At 62.7% G+C, this 22,027-nt stretch overlaps 1 protein-coding gene across 2 annotated transcripts; it reads left to right on the forward strand.

The window, feature by feature from the left end:
- Nucleotides 1-117: 117 nt before the first annotated feature.
- On the forward strand, nt 118-20,963 carry SH2B2 (SH2B adaptor protein 2). 2 transcript variants are annotated; one of them, XM_032431205.1, is made up of 9 exons: nt 118-160; nt 10,145-10,902; nt 13,245-13,346; nt 14,991-15,082; nt 16,384-16,475; nt 16,574-16,738; nt 17,227-17,435; nt 19,912-20,083; nt 20,620-20,963. In XM_032431205.1, exons 2-9 carry the CDS (start codon nt 10,174-10,176, stop codon nt 20,961-20,963), a joined length of 1,905 nt encoding a protein of 634 aa, XP_032287096.1. In that variant the 5' UTR covers nt 118-160; nt 10,145-10,173. The 2 variants fall into 2 exon arrangements, with proteins under 2 accessions (XP_032287096.1, XP_032287097.1); XM_032431206.1 differs by lacking the exon at nt 118-160 and having other exon boundaries at nt 9,968-10,902.
- The last annotated feature ends 1,064 nt before the right edge of the window (nt 20,964-22,027 follow it).

Raw genomic sequence — 22,027 nt, forward strand, 5'->3', positions numbered from 1 at the left:
GGACGAGGGAAGGAGGAGCCGCAGCCAACGCCGGCGCCCGCCCGGAGGGAGCCCGAACCCGCCGCGGGCCATGAGCCGCCGGGCCCCGGGAGCCGGGCCGCGGTCGGGGCAGCGCTCCGCCGGCGCCCCGGCCCGCCCGGTCGCAGCTGAGCGCCTGTAGGTACGGTCTGCTTGTCCTCAGTTCCCTCGTCCGTCTCCCCAGACCCGGGCAGTCCCTGAGGGCGTGCGTGTGTGTGCGCACGGCTGCCCCGGGAAGCGCGGCCGCACGCGCCCTGGTCCGCGCGTGTCGTCTTTGTGTGCGCGGGTGGGAGGGAGCGCGACGGAGGGGATGCGCCCCCGGCGGGGACCCACTCGCCGACCCCCCCCTTCCCGGCCGGGCGGGAGTAGCGGGAGGGGCCGAGCCGCCTCCGGAGCAGCTGCGCCCCCGCCCCCTCCTAGGGCCCAGGGCCCGCGGTGGGGCGAGCGCAGCGGGGCCCCTGGAGGAGGGGTCTCCGGCTGGGGAGCGTCGCGAGGGAGCCCGCGTCCCTTCCCTGGGCTGCGAGAGCGGGGGGCGGGCCAACCTGGAAGGAGGGTGCGAGCCCCGGGAGGACCCTATCCAGTCCACAGTCGCCGGGGCGACACGCCCTCCATTCGGCCCAGGCCGTCTTTCTCACGGTCACCAGTTCGGTCCGCCTACCCCGGGAGCTCTCCGACCGCCCTCGAGAGTGGGGAGGACCGCTGCGGGTGCCCGAGAGGCCGGCGCCTTTAAGAAGGGGCGGGTTCATGCCCTCCATTCAGGCCCTTCGGCCTCAGCCATTGATGAACCTGCGGGCCGCGCGCGGCCCGGAACCGCGCCAACCTAGCCCGCCAAGGCCAGGCAGAGGCTGGGACCCGGCCGGGCCCCGCCATCAGCCCACGAAGTGAGGTCTTCAGAGGGAGAAGTCTGCAGTGACTGAGGTCCCTTAGGATCCTCAGGGCGGATCGGGCTGCCAGCCTCAGGAGTAACTGAACGTGGATAAGCCAGAATCGGTGTTCACACCGACTTGGTGCCGGGGAGAACCTCAGGGTTGGGAGTCAAACCCGGGTTGATCCCTGCCTCTGCACTTTGAGCCTCCATTATGTACCTTGTAAAATGGAGATGGTGCTGCCTCCCTCCTAGCTGGGTGACCAGCAAGAGTTGTCCACTCCAACACAGGCCACTGATCATGGGGTGAGTGAGGGCAGGTGGAGGGAGGGGAGGTTTCCCTAAGAGGCTTTGGTTGCCTCTATGGGGGACGTGACCTGAACCCCCCTCCCCCAACTCTGTGGCCACTTTAAACAGATTTCTTCCTTCTTGGCCTCTGCTCCATCCCGGAGGCGACTGGTCAGGGGAGTGACCTAGAACCTTCCAGCCCTAGGAACTTTGGGAGAGGTGTGGCAGTAGGGTCAGTGCTGTTAGGCTGGCATGAGTCAGGGCGTTTATGGGGGTCTGGAAGGCAGAGTTTCCCACCAACTGCTCCCTTCTACTCCTCTCTCCCTCTAGAGGGCATGTATGATGGTGGGCAAGAGATTCTGAAGCGGGTTAGTTGAATGGTTCTAAGGAATTGAGCATTTCTATATACATGCTTTTCCTCTTACCTGTTGTGGAAAATGTGTCTAAATTTTCTAAGCCCTTCTTTCCTCCTTAGTGGGTCTCCTAGGGAGAAGACACACACACACACACACACACACAACCACAACGAAGAGTGGGCTTCCCCCAAGACTGAGCATTTGGTTTTGAGTTGATGTGCCAAGTCTCATGTAATCTTCACAATAGCCCTGTGGGTTTGGTACTATTATTATCCCCATCTTACAGAGAAAGAAACAGATCAGGGAAGTGAAATGACTTGGGCCAGAGCCACTCAACCAACAAGCCAGGCCTCTAAGCCACTTGTCTCTGACAAGAGCCTGGTCATTACCTCTTGCCTGTGTACCTATCCTGGGTTGTGGGGAATTAGGGTTTTAGGTGCCATGGGTCTCCTGGCTACTGTGTCCATGGGGTTCTTGGAGCCTGCCTCACTTCCTGCTCCTCATTGTCCACATGGGACCGAGGGGCAGTGGCATCCTTGGAGCCTTGGGGAAGTTTCTCTTCCCCCTCACCTGGTTAGGTCTGTTTTCAGACCTTCCTCTATCTAGAGGAGGTTATAGCCCACACCTCTTTGGGCAGATCAAGGCAGGGCATCAGTGTGTAGGATTATAGCATCTTTTGACTCCTCTGGATGATGCAGGGTTTGGGCTCCATTCTCCAGATACTTCGGACCCTCTGTGGATGGGGCCTACCTGGGGGTGGGTATAACACCTGCTGGGGGGTCATGGTCTGATGCTATTGTAGAGGGGCAGGAGAGTGAGGGTGGAGGCGGAGGGTGGAGGCGGGTACAGGACAAAGGGGGTGTTCCCAAGGCCTCCACCAGCTCAGGGGCCTGGCAGCTGTTGGGGCAGAGGAGTGGGAGCAGGTGGGGCAATGCCGGGCTGGGTGCTGAGACTCCGAGCAGAGAGCAAGCAGGGGTTGGAGGAAGAGGATGTAATAGAACTCGGAAGTGGTGAGTTTGAGGTGCCTGGAGATCAGCCACGGTGGGAGTTCAGTTGTTCAGAGAAAGACCCAAGGAAGCTTTATAAGCACCTGTTAGTACCCAGAGGTCTGGGATACTCAGAACTGAGGGGGGGTATTGGAGGTCTCAGGAGTCACTGGTATGGATGTCATGGAAAAGTCAGAAGGCAGACTGGTGGGCTGGGTAGTAGGAGTTGAGGGGGGTGTCTTGCAGGTATCAGGGGCTGGGCCAGAGAGGTCTGGGAAGGGTATGAATCCAGGCCTAGGTGAGATCCAAGGCACTGGGAGAGACTTAGAGGTTGGAGAGGGGGTGCCTCTGCTCTATACCCAGGGAGGGCAGGGCAAGTGCAGCTGGAGCCATCCCAGCCTGCACTCCACCTTCAGCTGTCCAGGAACTGTCCAGCACCAGGTGCTTCTGAAGGAGGATGGGCTTCCCTCCTAAGCCCCCAGGCCCCGGCATAGCTCATTGTCCTGGGCCCCACTGCCTGCTCATCTGACTTCTATTTCCTCCAGGGCCCAGCTCTGGACTCCCCTGCCCTCCAGCCTGTCAGCATGCCCCTTCTCAGTGTGGGCATCTCCTTTCCTTTTCCTGAGGTGGGGCCTGGGTGCCCCCCCACCCGAATGCTCTCAGAGGAGAGCTCCCCAGGGACAGGGCCCTGTTTTGAGTAGCGCATGCTGCAGAAAGGGACAGATGGGAACTCGGCTCCACCCTTCCCTCTCGCCCATTCTATGGCGCTGGACCCCCCAGCATGTCTCCTGGCACACAGTGGGAACCCAGTGCAAATCCAGTGAATGATAGGTCAGTCACTGCCCTTGCCGGAACCCTCTTTACTCATCTGTACAATGGGCAAATCCCCTCTTGGCAGGGAGGATGTGAGGGGAGAAGGGTCTGAAACAGGGACATAGCTCAGCTGGATGTGGGTTCTTGGAAAAGACCTTGGCCACACTGTGGAGCCTGGATTTGTTGGGGGTTGGCGAGGTCAGTGGGAAACAGGGAGGCCAGGGAGGAGCCATCTGCTCAGAGCAGTGAGAGGACAAGAGGAATGGAGGCAGAACATTCATGAAATAGAAGCAAAGCTTTGATTCCTTAACCAGTTACCTAAGGGCTCTTGTTTGTTTGTTTAAGATTTTATGTGTGCGCAATCTCTACACCTAACATGGGGCTCAGACTCGCAGCCCCGAGATCAAGAGTTGCAGGCTCTTCTGACTGAGCCAGCCAGGCGCCCCGAGGTCTCAGGCTGTTAACCTTCTCCACCGTCCCACATGGCAAATGACCAGATGAGGTGGGGGCCCGGGCAGGCAGTGGGGCCTCTGGCATGGGAGCAGCCGTGGGGCCCCCAAGGACCGGGGGTCTGCAGGTCCCAGAGCCAGCAGGGCTTGTCCAGATCGGGGGCATCCGTGAAAGCCCAGGGGCTCACCAGAAGGGCTTCCACCCTCCCTCAGTTGGCAAAGGCTGGCTGTGTGTGAAAGGCATGGGGGGGGGGGGCCCTGAGCCCAGAGCTGCTCCGGCTCTTGACGGCCGCCCCCCAACGCTGCTCCTCAGCATGGGCCTTGGACCATGAAGCAGTCCGTGTGGGAGAGCAGGACGGTCCCCTTCCCTGCTAGAGACACTGCTGCTCCAAAAGGCCGGGCCCACCTGAGCGCCCTTCCCCCCAACCCCCTGCTACCCATACAGGGCAGGAGCCCCCAGGGCTCTTACTCTGCACCTGTCCCTGTCACTAGCCAGAGCGCCCTCCTCCCACACCCACTCGGCAGCAAAGCCCCAGCAGGTTCAAGGTTGTTAAGACCAGAAATGATGCCCACTTGGGCCTCCTCCGGGGTCATGGGGTGAGCACAGATATTCTGTGTGGGAGGCTTGGGGAATTCCAGCCACACCTCACTCGCCGGAGGCCTTGGTTCAGAGCCTGCCCTGGGGGGACGCGCTGGGGGCGGGTACTAGACTAGAGAGCCAACACCCAAGTACCCAACAGTGACACAGGGAATGTGCGCTGTGTACTCTGTCTCCATCCGCGGGGGAAACTCAGGCAGCCAGCCCGTAGGCGGAAGGCACTCCTGGAGGAAGGACTAGCCCAGATGTGGTCTGTGTCCTGTGGGGGCTGGAGGGGACCGCCCCACAGAGGACAGAAGGAGCGTTCGTGGTCAAGGGTGGGGTTGGGTTGGCCAGGCCAGGTCCATCCTGAGAAGCCTGGAGGACAGGACATCGGTGGGCATGGTTGAGGCTGAGGGAGGCCTTGTCTTCTCTTCTTGTGTTGGGGGGCCCCAGGCAGAGACCACAGTTTCCCCATCATAAATGGTTCTTGGGGGGTCACTGCCCACCCCAGCGCAGAACAGAGCACCCTCAGTTCTGACCCTCACCAGCCCTTTTGGCTCTTGGCTGTCTGGGTGTTCCCCTGAGCACGGAGCTGAGCGAGGGGGCAGGAGAAGGGTCAAGGACCTTGGTGCTGGATGAGCTTACCCAGGGGCAGCCCCCCAGGACAGCTTTTTGGGGTGCTGAGTGGCTAGCTTGCCCTGCAGGGTCTCCTTCCCTTCCCTGGGGGCAGATCGTCTCCTGTGGTGGTAGAAGCTCCCGCTGGGGTTCCCGCACACAAGGCCCCGAGGCCCCTGCAGGTTGTGGGCCAGGCTGGTGCCTCCTGCCCCCCCCCCCAGGCCTCTGCCCACTGCGGGTTGGATCGATGGGTCGTCGGCCCATTAGCGGGGGAGGCTAGGCTGCCTCATCAATATTTTAAGGAATGACCTGGCCGTGGGGTCCGGAACTGCGTGTGGCAGGGGCTGATGATTGGCCTTCTTTTTTGTATTCCAGTTGTGAGTGCTATTTTTACCACCGGAAGGCCAGCCGCCCCCTCTCCCAGGCCTCTAACCGGGTGTGTGTGTGGGGGGGTGGTCTCCCATCTGGATTCCTGGCCGCGGGGTTAGGAGAATCCTTGGCTTGGAAAGGTGACAGGCAAGGACTTGATTAGGCTTCCCCCATCTCGCCTCCTGGACGCCCCCTCCCATCATGCGCCAGCCCTGGTGAAATGGGAACAAAAAAAAACAGGAGCCAGGCAGGCCAGCGGAGCCTCGAAACCCACGGGGTGATGCATCAGGGGAGGGCGGTCTGTCCAGGTGGGCACCGTTTGTCTCCCACCCCTGTCTTCACAGAAGAAGCCTGAAGATGAGAGACAACCCCTGCCCATCCCTGGTCCCAGGGGGGTGACAGTGGGGCCCCAGTCATCAGCATCCAAGGGCCATGACAGCCCCAGGCCTTGGAGGCCACTGCTCAGCACCCCGTTTCACTGATGGGGAGCCAAGGCCTGAGGAGATGCAGGGCCTGGCCTGAGACGGCGAGCCCACTGTTGCCCAGTCTGGCGCCATCCCGCACTGACTCAGCAAGTCTCTTCTGGCTCCCCGGGGCCATAGGCGGAGGAACTGGGACCCTGCCCACAGAAGCAAGAAGGCCAAGGACCACTGGGGCCATGGGAGCTCAGGGAGGGAGGGCCAGTGTAGGGGGGCTTCCTGGAAGAAAAGGTTTTACGCAGTCTAAGTGCCAAGGAGAATTTGAGTAATCAGTAGAGTGAGGATGGCCATCCGGGCAGGGGCAAAGACCTAGGGGGGTCCCCAAGGCGCCGCTGGAGGATGATTCATCCATGAACCTTCCAGGCCAACCAGACGGCAGGGGCCGGGGTGAATTCGGCCGCCCTGCTCCTGGTACCTCTGGGATCCCCTCCCCCCTGGGGTTCTGCTTTTCCCATATCTGAGTATGGTCACCTGCAGAATGGGGGAGGGCCCTGTCTCATTAATTGGGTGACACACCGGCTGGTCCCTAGAGAGGGCTGGAAAAGCCTCCTGGCTTCACTACCCAGAGGTTGGCGGGGGGGGGGGGGGGGCCGGCTCTGCCCGTGGCCGCACATGGATTATAACGGTGCACTGTCTGTCTCCTGTGCTGTCCTTCCAGGGAGGGGTAGCCCTCCTTGCTATTTTAAAGTGAAGAAGCAGGCTCAGAGGTGGGAGTTGTGGTCAGCGTCACTCACCCAGAGGGTAGTGGGGCTGTCGGGCCTTGAACCCAGGTCAGCCAAGATCCCTGCACTTGGTCTCATCCCCAGTTTTGGCTCCAAGGGCAGTTGGGTTGGGGCTGAGCCCTCTTCTGTGGCCGGCGGCCTCCCCTTCCCAGAAAGCCACTTTCTGTGCGGGGCTCCCTGCTGGCCCTGCTGCTTTAACTTTGACCTCTGGAGGCTCAACCCCTGTCCTTTCCGTGTAGCCCCTCCAGCTAGACCCAGGGGACACTGAGGGCTGCTGGGCTTCAGGCCTACTAGGTTCCTGGCCAGCCAGCAAGGGTGGGTAGGGGAAGTCAAGACAGGCCTAACCTCCCAGTGCCTCCCAGGCCAGTCCCTACCCAGGGCATGGCCATAACCACCATATCCGTGGCAAGTTCTCTGAGTCCCACCCCTAGCTCCTGTGAGGACTAGCTGGGACGCACGCTGTGAGAGCCTCCCCCCAGGGCCCTGTCCCTCTGCTCTGCCCCTTCATCCCGCAGGAAGAATGAGGAGGACCAGGGATTGATGTGCAAAGATGCCCACTGGGACTGCTTTCCTCCCTGCCCCCCCCCCCGCACCTCCTCCCAGCCCCAGGTGGGGCAGATGGGTGTTCACACTGGGAGTTGGCTTCCCAGGCTGCTGTGTCACCCAGTCTGAGCCTCCTGGCGGAACGGGGAGGAAAGGCCACTGTGGGGAGCACGGTTCCGCTGGGTGAGTGGGTGGGCTTGGAGCACAGGAACAGAGCCTCACAGGCTTAGCTGCAGGGCTTTCTCCCCACTCCCACCCCCAAAATGTGCCCCCTCAGCAAGTCAGGACAAGGCCTTGGCTCTCCACCTTCCCTAGAGGCCTCGGTGGTGGTGGTGGCAGGTGCATTCCCACCTCCACCCTCATTCCTGGCATATGCCTCGTGCCTGCCTTCTGCCCCCAAGGAGTGTCTATGCCACATGGGGAGACAGACATGGGAACAGACACCTGGAGCACCCGGTAATTGGCACCTTGCTAGAGGGGCTTCTGGGAGGGGACTGTTGGAGCTTGGAGGAGACACTCATGCCACACAGTGGGGGGACGCAGGGGGGAGGTCAGGGAAGGCTTCCTAGAGGAAGTGGCCCCTGGATTCATTATTGAAGGATGAGTAGGAGTTAGCCAGATGAAGAAAGGAAGACGAGCAGGCCCCATTCTCCCCCAATCCCACCATGTCCTGAAAGTCTGCCTCCCAGTTACCGTTCATCCCTGCGGTAAGGTCAGTCTTCGTCCACTTCCCTCTTCACTGTCATAAAGGCCAACGCAGAGCCCCCCTCCTCCAGGAAACCTTCCTAACTCCCAGCTACCCTCTTTCTCAGGCCCGGATAGGAGTCTCTGAGCAGCCCCGCCGGTTGGGAAAACTGTCCTCTGTGCGAACTAGCCTCATCAAGTGGCCCGTTTCCTCCCTGGGGCTGTCCTGTGGTTATTGACTACAGATCAATGGCCGAGGTTGCCCCGAGGTGAGCGGGAATTCCCACGGTGCTGTATGGCCTAGAGGCCCCGCAGAGGATCTCGTAGAAGTGGGGCAGCTATTTTTTACCAGGCATTTAATTACAGAGTTTGGATCCCAGAGGAGAGATGAGCTGGTGCTCCCAGGAGTTGAGGGAAGGGCCATGCTGGGAAATGTGGGGATCCTGGGAGGACAGGTGAGGGCATGACCTTCTGTCTCAGTTCCCCTAACACCAGGCTCTGAGCCCCTCCAGCTAGACCCAGGGGACACTGAGGGCTGCTGGGCTTCAGGCCTACTAGGTTCCTGGCCAGCCAGCAAGGGTGGGTAGGGGAAGTCAAGACAGGCCTAACCTCCTCAGACAGGGACTCCCCAAGGCAGGGCAGGACCTCATCACCCCACTTCCTCCCCACTGGTAATTTTCACCCTGGCCTAGGGGCAGGGTGGAATATATAAACAGAGCGGGCTGGACCTGTGCCCCCAGGAGCGGTGGCCACCTTGGGGGACAAGGAGGCAAGGCCCCCAAATGCCTGGGCACACCAGTAGTTTGGCGAACCAGAGTAATATAGGCTGGATGGGCCTGGGAACAGGAGCGAACTGGAGTCCCTACATCGGGACCTCTTCAGGAAGGCCAGGTTTGGATGGGAGCTCGGAGGGAACAGCATTTCAGAAGGTGGGAAGAGTGCAGACCATGGGGACGGAAAGAGGTCTGAGAACGCAGTGCTTTCAGTGCCAGTATGAAAAACGGGTCCTGCTTGGTCCACACTGGAAGGTGAGCCCTTGAGGTCCTGGAGTCAGGGGGAGGATCCCAGGCCCGTCACTAACGAGCTGCGTGTTCTTGGGCCCCATGTGAAGGCTTAGGCAGTGACAGCTGTGACATGCCTGACACATCCATGTGTGAACATGTGCTGGACACATCCATTTGTTCATTCAGTATTTTATTATTTTTTTTAGTAATCTCTGTACCCAACATGGGGCTTGAACTCACAACCCTGAGATCGAGAGTCGCATGCTCTACCAACTGAGCCAACCATTCATTCAGTGTTTACTGTGCCTACCGTGTGCCCAGCACTGGGGACATAGCCACTTAAAACACTGCATTCTCAGGGGAAGGGTGTGGTGGGGAGTGAGGGGTAGGACAACACAACCAAGCAAGGGAACAAATGGTATGTCAGATGGGGATAAGCACCACAGAGAAAAGTAAGCAATCCAAGGGCATGCAGACACCAGCGCTGGGTGGAACAGGAGCATTCCTTACTCTCAGTAGAGTGGGGGCCAGGGAAGGCTATTGGACAAGATTGTAGATGAGCAGAAACCTGAAGGAGGTGAGGGAGTGTGGGGGAAAGAACGTTCCAGGCAAGTGCAAGAGAGAATTGCAGGTGCAAAGGCCCTGGGGTGGGCCCCAGCAGCAGCCAGAGCAGAGTAGGTGGGAAGAGTGGCAGGAGATAGGCTCAGGGAGGTAAGTGGAGGCAGATCATGTGACAGCTTGGGTGTTATGGGTGGGACTTCTACTTTTACTCTGAGTGGAATGGGAGCCAATGCAGGATTATGAGCAAAGAAGGGACCTAATCTGTCTTGTTTTAGGAGTGATGACTCTGTTCCTGGGTGGAGAACAGACTGGATGAGGGGGGGAGGGGATGAGTTGAAGTTCTGGGGGCCAGTGAAGAGGCTGCTAAGGTACCGCCGGGGAGAGAACAGGTCATGTGGGCCCCTGGAGGGCAGCCTGGATGATGAGTGGAGGAAAGGTTGAGTTCTTGGCATATTTCAAAGGCAGAGCCCGGAGGAGTGCACACGACTTCTTCCTGTCCACCCACCTTTAGGGGCCCTCAGAAGAGATCGGCTTGGGAAGCTAGGTAACAGGAGGCTCGTGGGGAACCCAAATCAAGGCACCTGGGACCGCAGCCTCCGCCAGCCCCAGAAATGACCTCGAGAATGCCGTTTGAAGAGTGTGCCGGGGGAGGGAACCCCCTCCTGCAGACGCTGCCGTCCTTCTCTGCTCTGAATGGCTGCATGATGTCGCCCCCCACCCCAACACACACACAGCCCCAGGGAGCCCCGGGGGGAGAGGGGCCGGGTGGGCGCTGAGGTCCCAGAGTCACCCCGCGCTCTTGTCGCCCACAGCCGCAGGGGGCTGCGATGGGACGGGAGCCATGAATGGTGCCGCCCCCGGCCCCGCCGCCGCCGCCCCCGCCCCGGTCCCCGACTGGCGGCAGTTCTGCGAGCTGCATGCGCAGGCGGCCGCCGTGGACTTCGCGCACAAGTTCTGCCGCTTTCTGCGGGACAACCCGGCCTACGACACGCCCGACGCCGGGGCCTCCTTCTCCCGCCACTTCGCCGCCAACTTCCTGGACGTCTTCGGGGAGGAGGTGCGCCGCGTGCTGGTGGCCGGGCCGGCGCCTCGGGGGGCAGCTGAGCCCCCCGACGCCATGGAGCCCGAGATGTCGGGGCCCGCGGCACTCAAGGCGGCGGCCTACGGCCACTCGCGGAGCTCGGAGGACGTGTCCACGCAGGCGGCGGCCAAGGCCCGCGTCCGCAAGGGCTTCTCGCTGCGCAACATGAGCCTGTGCGTGGTGGACGGCGTGCGCGACATGTGGCACCGGCGCGCCTCGCCCGAGCCCGACGCGGGCACCCCCCCGCGGGCCGCCGAGCCCCCCGCCGAGCCGCGCGACAAGTGGACGCGGCGCTTGCGGCTGTCGCGGACGCTGGCGGCCAAGGTGGAGCTGGTGGACATCCAGCGCGAGGGCGCGCTGCGCTTCATGGTAGCCGACGACGCGGCCGCGGGCCCGGGTGGCACGGCCCAGTGGCAGAAGTGTCGCCTGCTCCTGCGCAGGGCGGTGGCCGGCGAACGCTTCCGGCTCGAGTTCTTCGTGCCACCCAAGGTGAGCGCCCGGCCCAGCGTGGGGGGCAGCTGAGGGTGCCAGGGCGGCCTGCCCTCCTCCATCCTTCATCCGGGGCTCCTGGGTGGCTGGAGCCTCCCAGACAGGGAGGGCGCCTGAAACGTGTCGGTCCCCGGTGCAGCTCCCAGGCTGCGGCCCAGCCCCTGGTGGGTGGCCCTTACCTGGCCCAGGTCTTGAAAGCTAAGCTTCTAGCTGTCTCCAGCTCTGCTGCTCACCTGAGTGCACCATGCCCCCTCCCCAGCTTGGGGGCTCACCATCGGAGCCCTGGGGGCGGCTATGGGCCCCCTCCCCGGTGGCACACCTGCCCTGTTGGGAAGGTGGGAATAATTGTAACAATAGTGCCCATTTTCTGAGGGCGTACGGCATACCGAGCCCTAAGCCTGGTGCGTAATCTCATCCCCCCAGGCCCCCCACAGGGTGGGCATCACAATCCCCAGGTCACCGAAGAGAGAACAAAGGAATACTCAGAGAGGAGGTGTGGCCTGCCCAGAGTCACAGAGCTGGTGGGTGGCAGAGCCAGGCTAAATATACCCACCACCCTGGTGGTCCTGAGAATGGAGGAGCGTGGAGGTGGGAGCTACTCGTGTGCTGGGAGGTTCGGAAAGGTGGGAGGTTGTGCTGGTGCGGCAGTTGGCAGCACCCCAAGAACCACCCAGCCCTCCCTCGCCGCCCCCCCGGCCCTCCCTACTCCCCGGCACCTTTAGTCACCCTGAGCCTCTCGCCTCTCTCCATCTCCCAGGCTGTCAGACTCTGGGTGCACCTCCTTGCCTCTCTCTCCACTGGAGGGGCAGGGTGTGGGCTCCCCAAGGCTGGGCGCCCACGAGCTGCATGGACTCTGGAGAGATGATTTCCCGGGGACACACTTGTTCCCTTGAGTCATAGGACCCCGACTTCCCAAGGGATTTTTGCCTGCCAGGCCCCCCACCATTAGGCCCCTGAGAGAAATCCTAGACCATTAAGCCCAGCTCCACCACTTGTCAGAGACTGAGCCCCGGTGAGTAGGGCAGGCGGGGTGGGGCTGGCCCAGAGTCGCCCAAAGGGCAAGGACAGAGGCCCAGGGCTCAGTGCCTCTGGGCCTGAGTGGCAGTTACAGCTGCCCGGCTGTAAATAGCGTCCGCTGCCCTTGGGGGAGGGGGTGCAGCAGCTGGGGCCTCTCTTTTAAAAAGTCTCGCCCGTCCTACCAGTCACCACTCGTGCCTCAGCTCTGGAGGGGTGGCACCGCCCGCCGGCCCTGGCCAGGGAATGGGAAGGATCAAGTGTGGCTGGAGTAGGGTCAGAGGCCACTCACTGAGCTCGGACAGCCGCATCTCGAAGGCCGGGCGCAGGAATCGGCCCCTCCAGCCAGCGGGAGCCCAGCTAAAGCCCCCAGAGCAGGCCGGCACCGTCCATCTGTGTCTGTTCTCCCTACTCCGGGACCCTGAGCCCCGGCCCCGCTGGCCGGCAGGATGGCCTGCCCTGGTCCACCGAGGCCCTCAGTCCCTGCTCCAAGCCCAGCCCTGCCCCCACTGGCTGGCGGCCAGTGCTACCAGGAATTCCCATCAGCCTGCCCACCCAGCGTGCGGCCCTTCCCTTTTCCTCCAGAGAAAGTCCCTGTTCTGGAGCCCAAGCCCTGCCGGGAAGCTCAATCTCAAGCCAGCCCTGGGGGACTTTAGGGCCGTGGCCAGGAGCCCTGGAGCAGAGTGGGGAGGGCCTAACACAGAGCGGCCCTCCCTGGGAGCCCTGACAGCTCACCTTGGTTCAACCCCACACTGGTCCCTTTTCCTCCACCCGGGGACACAGCCCTGCCCCTCTCCAGGAGTCCTGTTCTAAGTCAGGGACCCCAGAGCCATGCTCTGGAAAGTCTGCTCTAAAGGGGGAGGGCAGCATTTTTTTTTTTCTCAAATGAACTAGGATGGACTAGAAATTCTCTTACTCCATCACACACAGGATAAATATTGTCTGGTGAGACGTTTCAGAGACCTTAACTAAGTACATATGTAGTGGGTCACGATGTCAAATCTATTGCATCTGGGTCGGGGTCAAAAATGTGAAAACTACAGACATGGTAGGTACACAGGGCAGGAGGGCAGCCCGGGTGGAGTTTTCCCCTCAGGGCTCAGAGGTGGGAGACTCAGAATTGGGTTCCAGCTCTGTCTGTGACGTGACTTGGGGAGGTCCCGTTGTTTCCCAGAAACTCCCTCAACTTACCCACCTGTGAGCAAGAGCCAGGGCTGCCATGGTGCTCCAAGCTGAGGGCGGCTCTGACCTCTGAGGGGTGGGAGGGTGCAGAGGCTCTCAGAAGACCCTGGGTGACTCTCTCACTGCCCCTTCCTCTGGCCTCCCAGGCCTCCAGGCCCAAGGTCAGCATCCCTCTCTCGGCCATCATCGAGGTCCGCACGACTATGCCCCTGGAGATGCCAGAAAAAGACAATACGTTTGTGCTCAAGGTGAGCCCCACCCCCGGCCCCACAAATCCCCCGGCCGCCCCAGGCCACCTCCGCCTTGGGCAGCGCAGCCGGAGGCTACCGCGGCGGGAGAGAGGGCGAGGAGCCTGCCGCAGGGCCCAGGACCGGCCGCAGATGCCGGGCACACAGCTAGGCCTTGAATCCGGGCCTGGGGCTACAGCGCCGCGGGCTCTGGGTGTCACCCACCATTTGGGGCCCCCCGTTCCCATTTCCCCCTGGCCCAGTGAAGCTCCCCTGAGTTTCACTTCCTTGCCTCCCTTCCCCAACTGGAACCAGCATATACCCACCCCACAGCCCGCAGCACTTATGCAAATGCCCCCGTCCCTGGGCACTGGAGTGTGGGAACCTGCCTGGTCCCACGGAGGGCACAAAGGCACCGAGGGTGGGCGGGGAGGCACCCCGGTGGGTCTGGGGGCAGCTCTCTTCCTTTTCCCAGGCTCCACCTCGCCAGGGTGGCCTGCTTGGGTTGCTGAGGACACGGCTCCAGGCTGCCAGGGCTGTGGCCCTGGGCCTCCTCGAAGCATTGGGTGTTTGTGAAGCCAAGGCCCCAAGGAGGCCTGGTTCCACCCACCCCAAGAGGCGTGAAGCCCCCACCTTCCTCTTCAGGCTCCTCGTTGGGTTTATGTTTTACTCATCCTTGTTTATTTAGCCACAAAACTCCCTTATTCATTTAGCAAACATTTGCCAACCTCGTACCCTGAGTCACCCCAGGCCCCCGGGGGCTGAGGACATAGTCCCTCCCTGCCTGGCTTTCTTGTCTGCTGGGTGAGGCAGGCCCAGAGCCTCGTCCCCGACAGCCGGCCGGCCACCGTGCTGCCCACGGCGCCCAGGAGCCCTGAGGCAGAGGGGCTCACCTGCCAGCCCCACTCTGGGCCTCAGTTTCCCCATCTAGTCAGACAGGGTGGAAGGTGGTCTCTGAGGCCCCTCCCAGCTCTGAGCTGCTGGGAGGCAGCAACTGCATTTTCACCGGAGACACACCCGAAGCTGAGAGCCCGGGGCCTTGGCATCACGGAGATCTGGGTTCAGGTCCCGGCGCTGCCCCTGAGTGCGGGTGTGAGCAAGTCACCCGACCTCTCTGACCCTCAGTCTTCTCCTCTGTAAAGTGGGGAAAACCTACCGCCTCCCTCACAGGGCCGTTGGGAAGAGGTCATCAGATATGGGCGGGGTGACGCTCTGGGCACTGCCTGTCCCAGTGGCATGGGGCACAGAGGTAGAGTTCCAGGCACTAAGGTGTGGGAGCCCCTCAGCTCCGTGTGCTAGGCCAGCCGGCCCTTCTTGGACTTGAGGGTTGTGATGCTCTTTCACCCCATCTCCGGGGTGCCAAGTCAGCGTGGCTTCCTCAGAGGCTGCATCTCCAGGGCCCGAGGACCTGAGCTCAGTGGGGCTGGACATCATCCCCCATGATCCCCACTGCTGGGCCCAGGAGGGAGGGGCTGTTGAAAGTGCGGCCAAGGCTCTGCCCCGGGGACCCTGGCCTGGGCTTGGGGTGGTGCCCGACGGTGACCACACTGTCTTCCCTGCTGCCCGCACCGGTGAGCCCCCGTGGCGGAGGGGTGGGATGAGCCATTTGCCCTGGAGTCTGCAGCCCTGTGCTGAGGGCTGGACTCCGGGCCACCCCCTCCCCAGGTCGAGAACGGAGCTGAGTATATCCTGGAGACCATTGACTCACTGCAGAAGCACTCATGGGTGGCTGATATCCAGGGCTGCGTGGACCCCGGGTGAGTGCCCAGGTGGCCCCAGGATGGGTGGATGGGGTGGGGGCCCGGCCAGGTAGTGCCCCATGGTCCCCCCGCCCTTACAGGGTGAGGTTTCTGGTGAGGGCGGGAGCTGAGCTTGGGAGATGGGTTTTCTCATGGCAGTCCTGGCCAGGCTCGTCCGGACCCCCAGTCCCAATCGGCTTTTTGGAGCTGCTCCACAGGTCCAGGGCCTAGGGAGCTGGAAGAAAGTTGGACTGGGACTTGTCCTTACTCCAGGGGAATCTGAGAGCACTAGGACATGGGCAGTGGCAGGGCGAGCCCAAAGGGCCAGAGGTGGCAGAACAGAGGCAAGGCCCTGAATCCGACCCTGGGGCTCAGAGAAGGTATACTGGTAGAAGTACTCCCCTCCTCCTCCGGCCTGAGCCAGGCAGAGGGGACCGCCCAGCCAAAGATGGGAGGGGCGCAGGGGATGTCCAGGCCTTTGGGCAGCTAGGCGTAGAGCTGAAGGGGGGGGCTGTGATGAGAGCCTGGGAAGCTGGTAGGTCGGGGGCAGTGGGGAGCCATGGCTAGTAATAAGCAGAGGGCAGTATTGGGCAGCTGTGTGAGGAGGAGCAGCGGGGAGCCTGGCTTCATGATCCAGGAGCGATCCCGAGGCCGGGAGTAGGAGGGGCAGGCTGGCCAACAGCCGAGCATTTGGCTCTTCTGGCTAATGGGGTGAGCCAGGCCCGGGGGGAGGGGCTGCTGCTTTCTAATTAACAGCTTCATTTGAGGAAGCGCAATTAAAGGCCTGAGTGCCTTCCAGGCCCCCCTTCCCTGCCCCATCCCCCAAATGGCTGTGATCCATCCCCTGCCACTGCCCCCCAGCCATCTACCCTGCAAATTCTTCCCCCAGCCCCTGTGAAGGTGAACCTCACTTTGCAGTCTTTTGGAACTGGCTGGGTCCCAGACACCTCGTGTCACAGACAGGGAGGCAAAGGCCGTGGCAGGGAAGGGAGCTGCCCTGCCATCATTTGAGGGACACCCCCTGGGGTCCCAGGAGGAGGCCAGCCCCTCGTGGGTCAGTGGGAAGGACTCATGTGGCCTCAAGGAGGACTGCACCCACTCGGAGACCTCTCCTTATGGCCCAGGCATGTCCCTGGTGGCCACAGAGCAAGCTGATGGCTTGAGACGGAGGGACGTGGAGGCAGAGGGACTCAGATGAGCAGGAGAGGGCTGCTGCTGGCCATGGGGACTGTCAGCCATCATTGGGGGCTCCGCGAGCAGCCCGTGCTTGGGGTCTGAGTCCCATGGCGGGACACGGTTGTGCCTTCCTGCCTTCGCAGGGACAGTGAGGAAGACGCTGAGCTGTCCTGCACCCGGGGAGGCTGCCTGGCCAGCAGAGTGGCCTCCTGCAGCTGTGAGCTGCTGACGGATGGTAGGTGGGGGCGGAGCTGGCGGGGGGAGGGGGAGGGCAGGGTTAGAGGGGTGCTGGTGCCCAGATGCGCTTCCCCCCCCCCCCCGCCTCTTCTCCAGCAGGGGACCTGCCCCGGCCCCCAGAGACAACAGCAGCCGTGGTGACAGCTCCACACAGCAGAGCCCGAGATGGCGTCGGGGAGTCCCTGGTCCATGTCCCGCTGGAGACCTTCCTGGAGACACTGGAGTCCTCGGGTGGCGGCGGCAGGGACAGCAATAATACAGGTGTGCGCACAGTCTTCTCTCCCTGGGCCTCCTTCCTGCCCCCCCCACACCCCTCCCCCAGGCCACAGGGGCCCTCCTGAGCCTCAGAAGCCATGATGTCCCATCCCACCGGGAACACTGCACGGCAGCTCAGTGGTTCTGGCTTTTGTGGGCGAGTCCAGGAAGGTGATCCCTCCCACAGGCCCTCGAGTCCATGGAAAAGGAAGGAGTGGAGGGTAAAGGGTTGGAACCAGGGGTTGGGGACAAGGAGACTTGACTTGTTCCCAGGTTTCCTGCTGACTTATAGAGTGACTCCAGGACAGTCGGTCTCTCTGTGCCTCAGTTTACCTGATACACTGAACTAGTGAGTTGGGTTGGTTCCCTGACTCGTTCTAAGAATATTCAAACAGCATTTTACATGCAAATACCCAAGAAGCTGTGGCATCTCTTCTCTCGTTGACTCACCCCTTCCGCTCCCCCACGCCCCTCACACTCCCATTCCTCTGCAGGGGAGGAGGGAGCGGAGCCGGAGCCGGAGGCCGAGCCTGAGCTGGAGCTCTCCGACTACCCCTGGTTCCACGGGACGTTGTCACGGGTCAGGGCAGCTCAGCTGGTGCTAGCCGGCGGGCCCCGGAGCCACGGCCTCTTCGTGATCCGCCAGAGTGAGACTCGGCCTGGGGAGTACGTGCTGACCTTCAACTTCCAGGGCAAGGCCAAGGCAAGTCAGCCGGGGCGTGGAGAGGGGGAGGCGGCAGTGGGGGGGAGGCGGGGCACACGGGGGCAGTGTGGCCAGCCCCGAGGGACGGGTACTGAGGTGGTCCTGGTCCTGAGGTTGCACCTGTGCTCCAGGAGCAGGCATGACTTCCCACAGGCGTGCCCTCAGCCCACCTGCATCCCCCCACACACCTCCCTGAGGGGTGCGGTCAGCCCTAGATGTGGCTTCTTAATTATCCAGATGGGGAAGTCACCCACTGGTGGCTGAGCCCACAGGAGGCCGGGCCCTTCTGAGGGTTTCACTTTGACCCTATGCACTGGGGATCGCTTACCACTAAGGCTTCTGAGGGTCTCTGCCCACAGCCACGCTGGTGCAGGGCCAAGGTCAACCAAGGCCCTCCTGCCCCACCCACACGCAGCTAGCCCGTCTCCTTCCCTGCTCAGGTCAGTTCACCAACCCCTCCTGAGCCCCAGCTCTGAGCTAGGCCCGTGGCAGCCCCAGGGTCACAGAAGCACACACAGGTGGGCCTCAAGAGCTGGGCAGGAGAGGAGGAGGCAGACTGGGCCACAGGGCCGCCGTGCAGGGTCTGCAGGGGAAGCGGTTCTCCTGACCCCACCAGCCAAAATAAGGGGTCAGTGACCTGAGGTGTGCAGTGGATGGAGAATCCTCGAGGTGAAGAAGGGAGATCCAGACAGGGCACAGCAAGGGGGTAGCAGTGTGCCCAGATGGGGGGCTCTCGAGGAAGGACACTGTGTGCTAATAATAATAAGGTGCAAAGGAAAATAAGACAGAAAAGTCAATGATGTCGGGGTGGGGGGGGTTGTGGTTACAATGAGACCAGAACGGGCGGGAACCTCAACCCCGCTCCCCCCACCAACCCAAATTTCCGATAAGGCAACAGACCCAGCCCCGGACACGGTTCCGGTCTGTCCCTGCTGGAGGAGGGGGCACCCCAGGACTCCTGCTCCAGTCCCGCCCTGGCGGTCAGTGTCCCAACCCCCAGCTGGCCTGGCACCGGCCCTCCCCTGGCTCCCCGGGCATCTCTCCTCGGCAGCGTGGAAGACGCAGCACCTCCCCCGGGGCGCATCCTTGGGAAGCAGCTGCCCTTACCAGCTCCTCTGGCAACGGGGCATGTAGCGCTGTCCCTGGCAGCCCAAAGTTTCCTTCTGGGCCAGCACCGCCTCATGTGGCCTCCCGGGAGCGCCTGGATCTGACTCGTGCCCAAGCCAGAGGCTAGGATGGTGCCCAGCCCTCTATGGGGGCATGGCGGGGAGGGGGAGTGGGGGGTGGTGGAGCAGGGTGGGAGGCTCCTCTCCTTCCTAGGGCATGACCCAGCCTGGAACTCGCCCCAGCTGCTGCCCTCTCAGAGCTGGGTGACTGTCCAGGGTTTGACAAGTTAGTTGTGGGGTAGAGCGGGACCTCCAGCCTACTGTGTGCACGCCTCCTAGGCAACGCCTTTCACCTTCGGATAATAAGAGTCTGGAAGGTTTTCCCGAAAATTGAGTTGCACCTTCCCCCTGAGCCCCAAGTCTGCCTAGGCCTATGCCCACAAATGCCCTACCCAGACTTGAGGCTGTGGTAGGACCCCACTAGGCTGTTCCTCTCCAGCTGAGCCCCTGTCCTGGGCTGCCAGGAATGCTCCCTGGGTTCACCACACTGTTCTGGCAATTTCTGGCCCTGCTGAGCAGCAGAACTCACTCATGGGACCACCTTCCACCCCCAGGGCTTCTCTGTCCTTTATGCAGGTGGCCAGGCCAGCTTCCCCCCAGAGACAGCCACTCTTCCTCCTGCGGGACACACATTGAGCAAAATAGGGCTGAAGCCAGAGACCTGTGACTCACCACTAGAGACCACAGGCTTGTGGCTCCTCTCCCTGCGGCACTTGTCACATGCAGGCCCTGGAGACCCACGGAGGAACCAGCCCTGTTCCCTGTGCTCCAGGTGCTCCCGCTGCAGCACCATTAAGAAGGACATGTGGTCGCTCCTCCCCAGCTAGACTCAGGGTCTTTACTGCCCCCCCGGACCCCGGGCCTTAGCTCTTGCAGGAACAGCAGGCAGACTCCTAGCCTGCCAGGGTGGGAGAATCACACAAATGAGTTTTCTTCCTAGCTCTGAGACTGTGGATGACTCCCTCCCTCCCTATGCCTCAGTTTCCCCATTGCTAACATGGGGACTACAATCTCTACCTTCTGGGGCTATTGGAGACTAGAGATGGGGGTGCAAAGGGCATGATGCGTGCGCTCCTAGCCTGGGGACTAAATGCACGGCTCCCGTCAGTCCCCAGCCTGGCTGTTACCCTCCTTCCCCATCCTCACTACTGGAGTGACCCCCTAAGAGGGGGCTCAATGTGTGAGGTGCCCCCGCTCTGACACAGCCCCATATGGTCTCTGTGAGACTTGGTAATGACCCTCAAAGGCGCTTGCAAAGCAGTTGGCCAGCCCGGGCCGCCACCACTGACCACGCCGTCCTGTGCCCACAGCACCTGCGCCTGTCCTTGAATAGCCACGGGCAGTGCCACGTACAGCACCTGTGGTTCCAGTCCGTGCTTGACATGCTGCGCCACTTCCACACCCACCCCATCCCGCTGGAGTCCGGGGGCTCTGCAGATATCACCCTCCGCAGCTACGTGCGGGCCCAGGGCCCCCCACCCGGTAAGACTCCCCCCAGCTGGCCTATGTGATGGCTCAAGAGGACAGACAGGTGGGCCGTGCGGGGAGGGCGTCACCCACAGGCTGCTGCCCAGCACCGCTAGGCCCCGTGGGATGAACACCAGGTCTTGGGCGGTTGTAAGCAATCGGGCCATCAGGGTTGGAGGGAGAGTGGCCGCGCAGGGACCGGGTCCGGGTCCGGGTCCGGGTCCTGAGTGACTGGGGGCAGGCGGAAGGTGGTCGCTCAGAGGCAGCGCTGAGGGATTCCCTAGACCTCTGCAAAGCTGGGGCTCAGCGCAGAGCTGCTGAAGGAAGTGTTGGGGGGGCGGGGAAGGGGGTCCGGCACACGTGGGTTTGTGTGTGCCCTGTCGCCCGTCCCCGTGACATTAGGTATCCAGGGAGGGGGGGCTGGAACCAGGAGAGCCAGGCCACCCCGTTCCTGCGGGTCTGCGCGTCGGCGTGTGACGCGCCGGGGCTGGGGACGGCGGGGGCGACGGTGCCCGGCTGGGCCCTGACGCGCCCGCGCTCTCCCGCCACAGCCCCGGGGCCCTCGGCCAGCGCCGCGCCCGCGCCCCCCGCCTGCTGGAGCGAGCCGGCCGGCCAGCACTACTTCTCCAGCCTGGCCGCGGCCGCCTGCCCGCCCGCCTCGCCCTCGGAGGCGGGCGGCGCCTCGTCCTCGTCCGCCTCGTCGTCCTCGGCCGCGTCCGCGCCCGCCGCCCCGCGCCCCGCCGACGGCCCGCTGAGCGCGCGCAGCCGCAGCAACAGCGCCGAGCGCCTCCTGGAGGCGGGGGGCGGCGGCGCCGACGAGCCCCCGGAGGCCGCGCCGGGCGAGGGAGCGCGGGGCCACACGCGCGCCGTCGAGAACCAGTATTCCTTCTACTAGCCCCGCGCGGCGGCGCCAAGGGCCTGGGGCCACCCGGCCCCGCCGCCCGCCGTGCGGTCGCCCCCCCCGCCCCGTGCCCGTCCATCCGGCCGTCCCGCGGACCCGGCCGGCCCCAGCCCGGCGCTGGGTGGGAAAAGCGAAGCTCTTCAGTGAAGACATAAATGTTATTAAAGAGCCTGTTTTAGGGACTGCACTCGGCTCTCCTGTCATCCTTTTTTCTGCCCTGGTCTCGGGGACTGCGGGGAAGGAGCGGGGGTACCACACATGGCATCCCCAACTCCTCCCCCCACCCCCATTGAGCCCACAGTGGCCTGGCGCCTGCCCGGCCCCCACCCAGCTCTGTCTTTGAGGGGACCCAGCTCCCCGTCCAGCAGGGAGACGTCCAGGGGGGAGACAACCGGCAGTACCTGAAGAAGGCATAGAGCTAAAGCGCTAGGCCCCACAGCAGGGCTCAGGGGAACTGCCCACAGGGAAGGGATGGGGGAGGGGGCTTTAATGGAACTAGAGTGAGGGGTGACCTGAGCAGATGCTTGGGGGCAAGAATGCAGGGTGGCAGAGGGTAGGGGAAAGAGGAGAAGGAAGAGGTCTCTTGATGCAAGGACACGGTGAAGGCGGGGCGGGGAGCAAGTCATGGGGGCCTTGAATGCCAAGATGAGCTGGTCCCTGGCCGCTGGCTAAGAGAGAGTAAGGTGTTCCCGTAGGGGACTGCAGGTCAGTGGCTGGTGGGGCAGGTTTCCTCCACATTAGCCCTTTGGGGGATTGGGCAGTGGGAGAGGCTGGTTGACTCAAACTTGGAAGAGGCCTGAGGGCCCTCTCACTCTCCCCTCCCGCAGCCTCAGCCCATGCTCCCCTGCAGGCAGAAGTCCAGCGGGGGCTCCTGTGTCCCCGGGCACTGGAGACACGACCTCAAGGTCACAGCACCCCAGCCCTTGGGCACTACTCCCCCTGAGGAGGATCTCCTTCCCACTGAGCTAAAGAGCACCCCCCTCCCCCAATCCAAACACCTGGGGCCACAGACCCAAGGTTCCCCCCACCCAGGAGTGCCCTTGCAGGGCCTGCGTCCA

The sequence above is a fragment of the Phoca vitulina genome, unplaced genomic scaffold (assembly GCF_004348235.1).
Source record: "Phoca vitulina isolate PV1807 unplaced genomic scaffold, GSC_HSeal_1.0 scaffold45, whole genome shotgun sequence".
NCBI lineage: Eukaryota > Metazoa > Chordata > Mammalia > Carnivora > Phocidae > Phoca > Phoca vitulina.

Bases quoted from the DNA above. Each gene is read 5' to 3' on its own strand.
- SH2B2 (XM_032431205.1), top strand. From the start codon at position 10,174: ATGAATGGTGCCGCCCCCGGCCCCGCCGCCGCCGCCCCCGCCCCGGTC. The intron at 15,083-16,383 runs GTGAGTGCCCAG...CTGCCTTCGCAG, and splicing joins CAGGGCTGCGTGGACCCCGG to GGACAGTGAGGAAGACGCTG. The intron at 16,476-16,573 runs GTAGGTGGGGGC...CCTCTTCTCCAG, and splicing joins CTGTGAGCTGCTGACGGATG to CAGGGGACCTGCCCCGGCCC.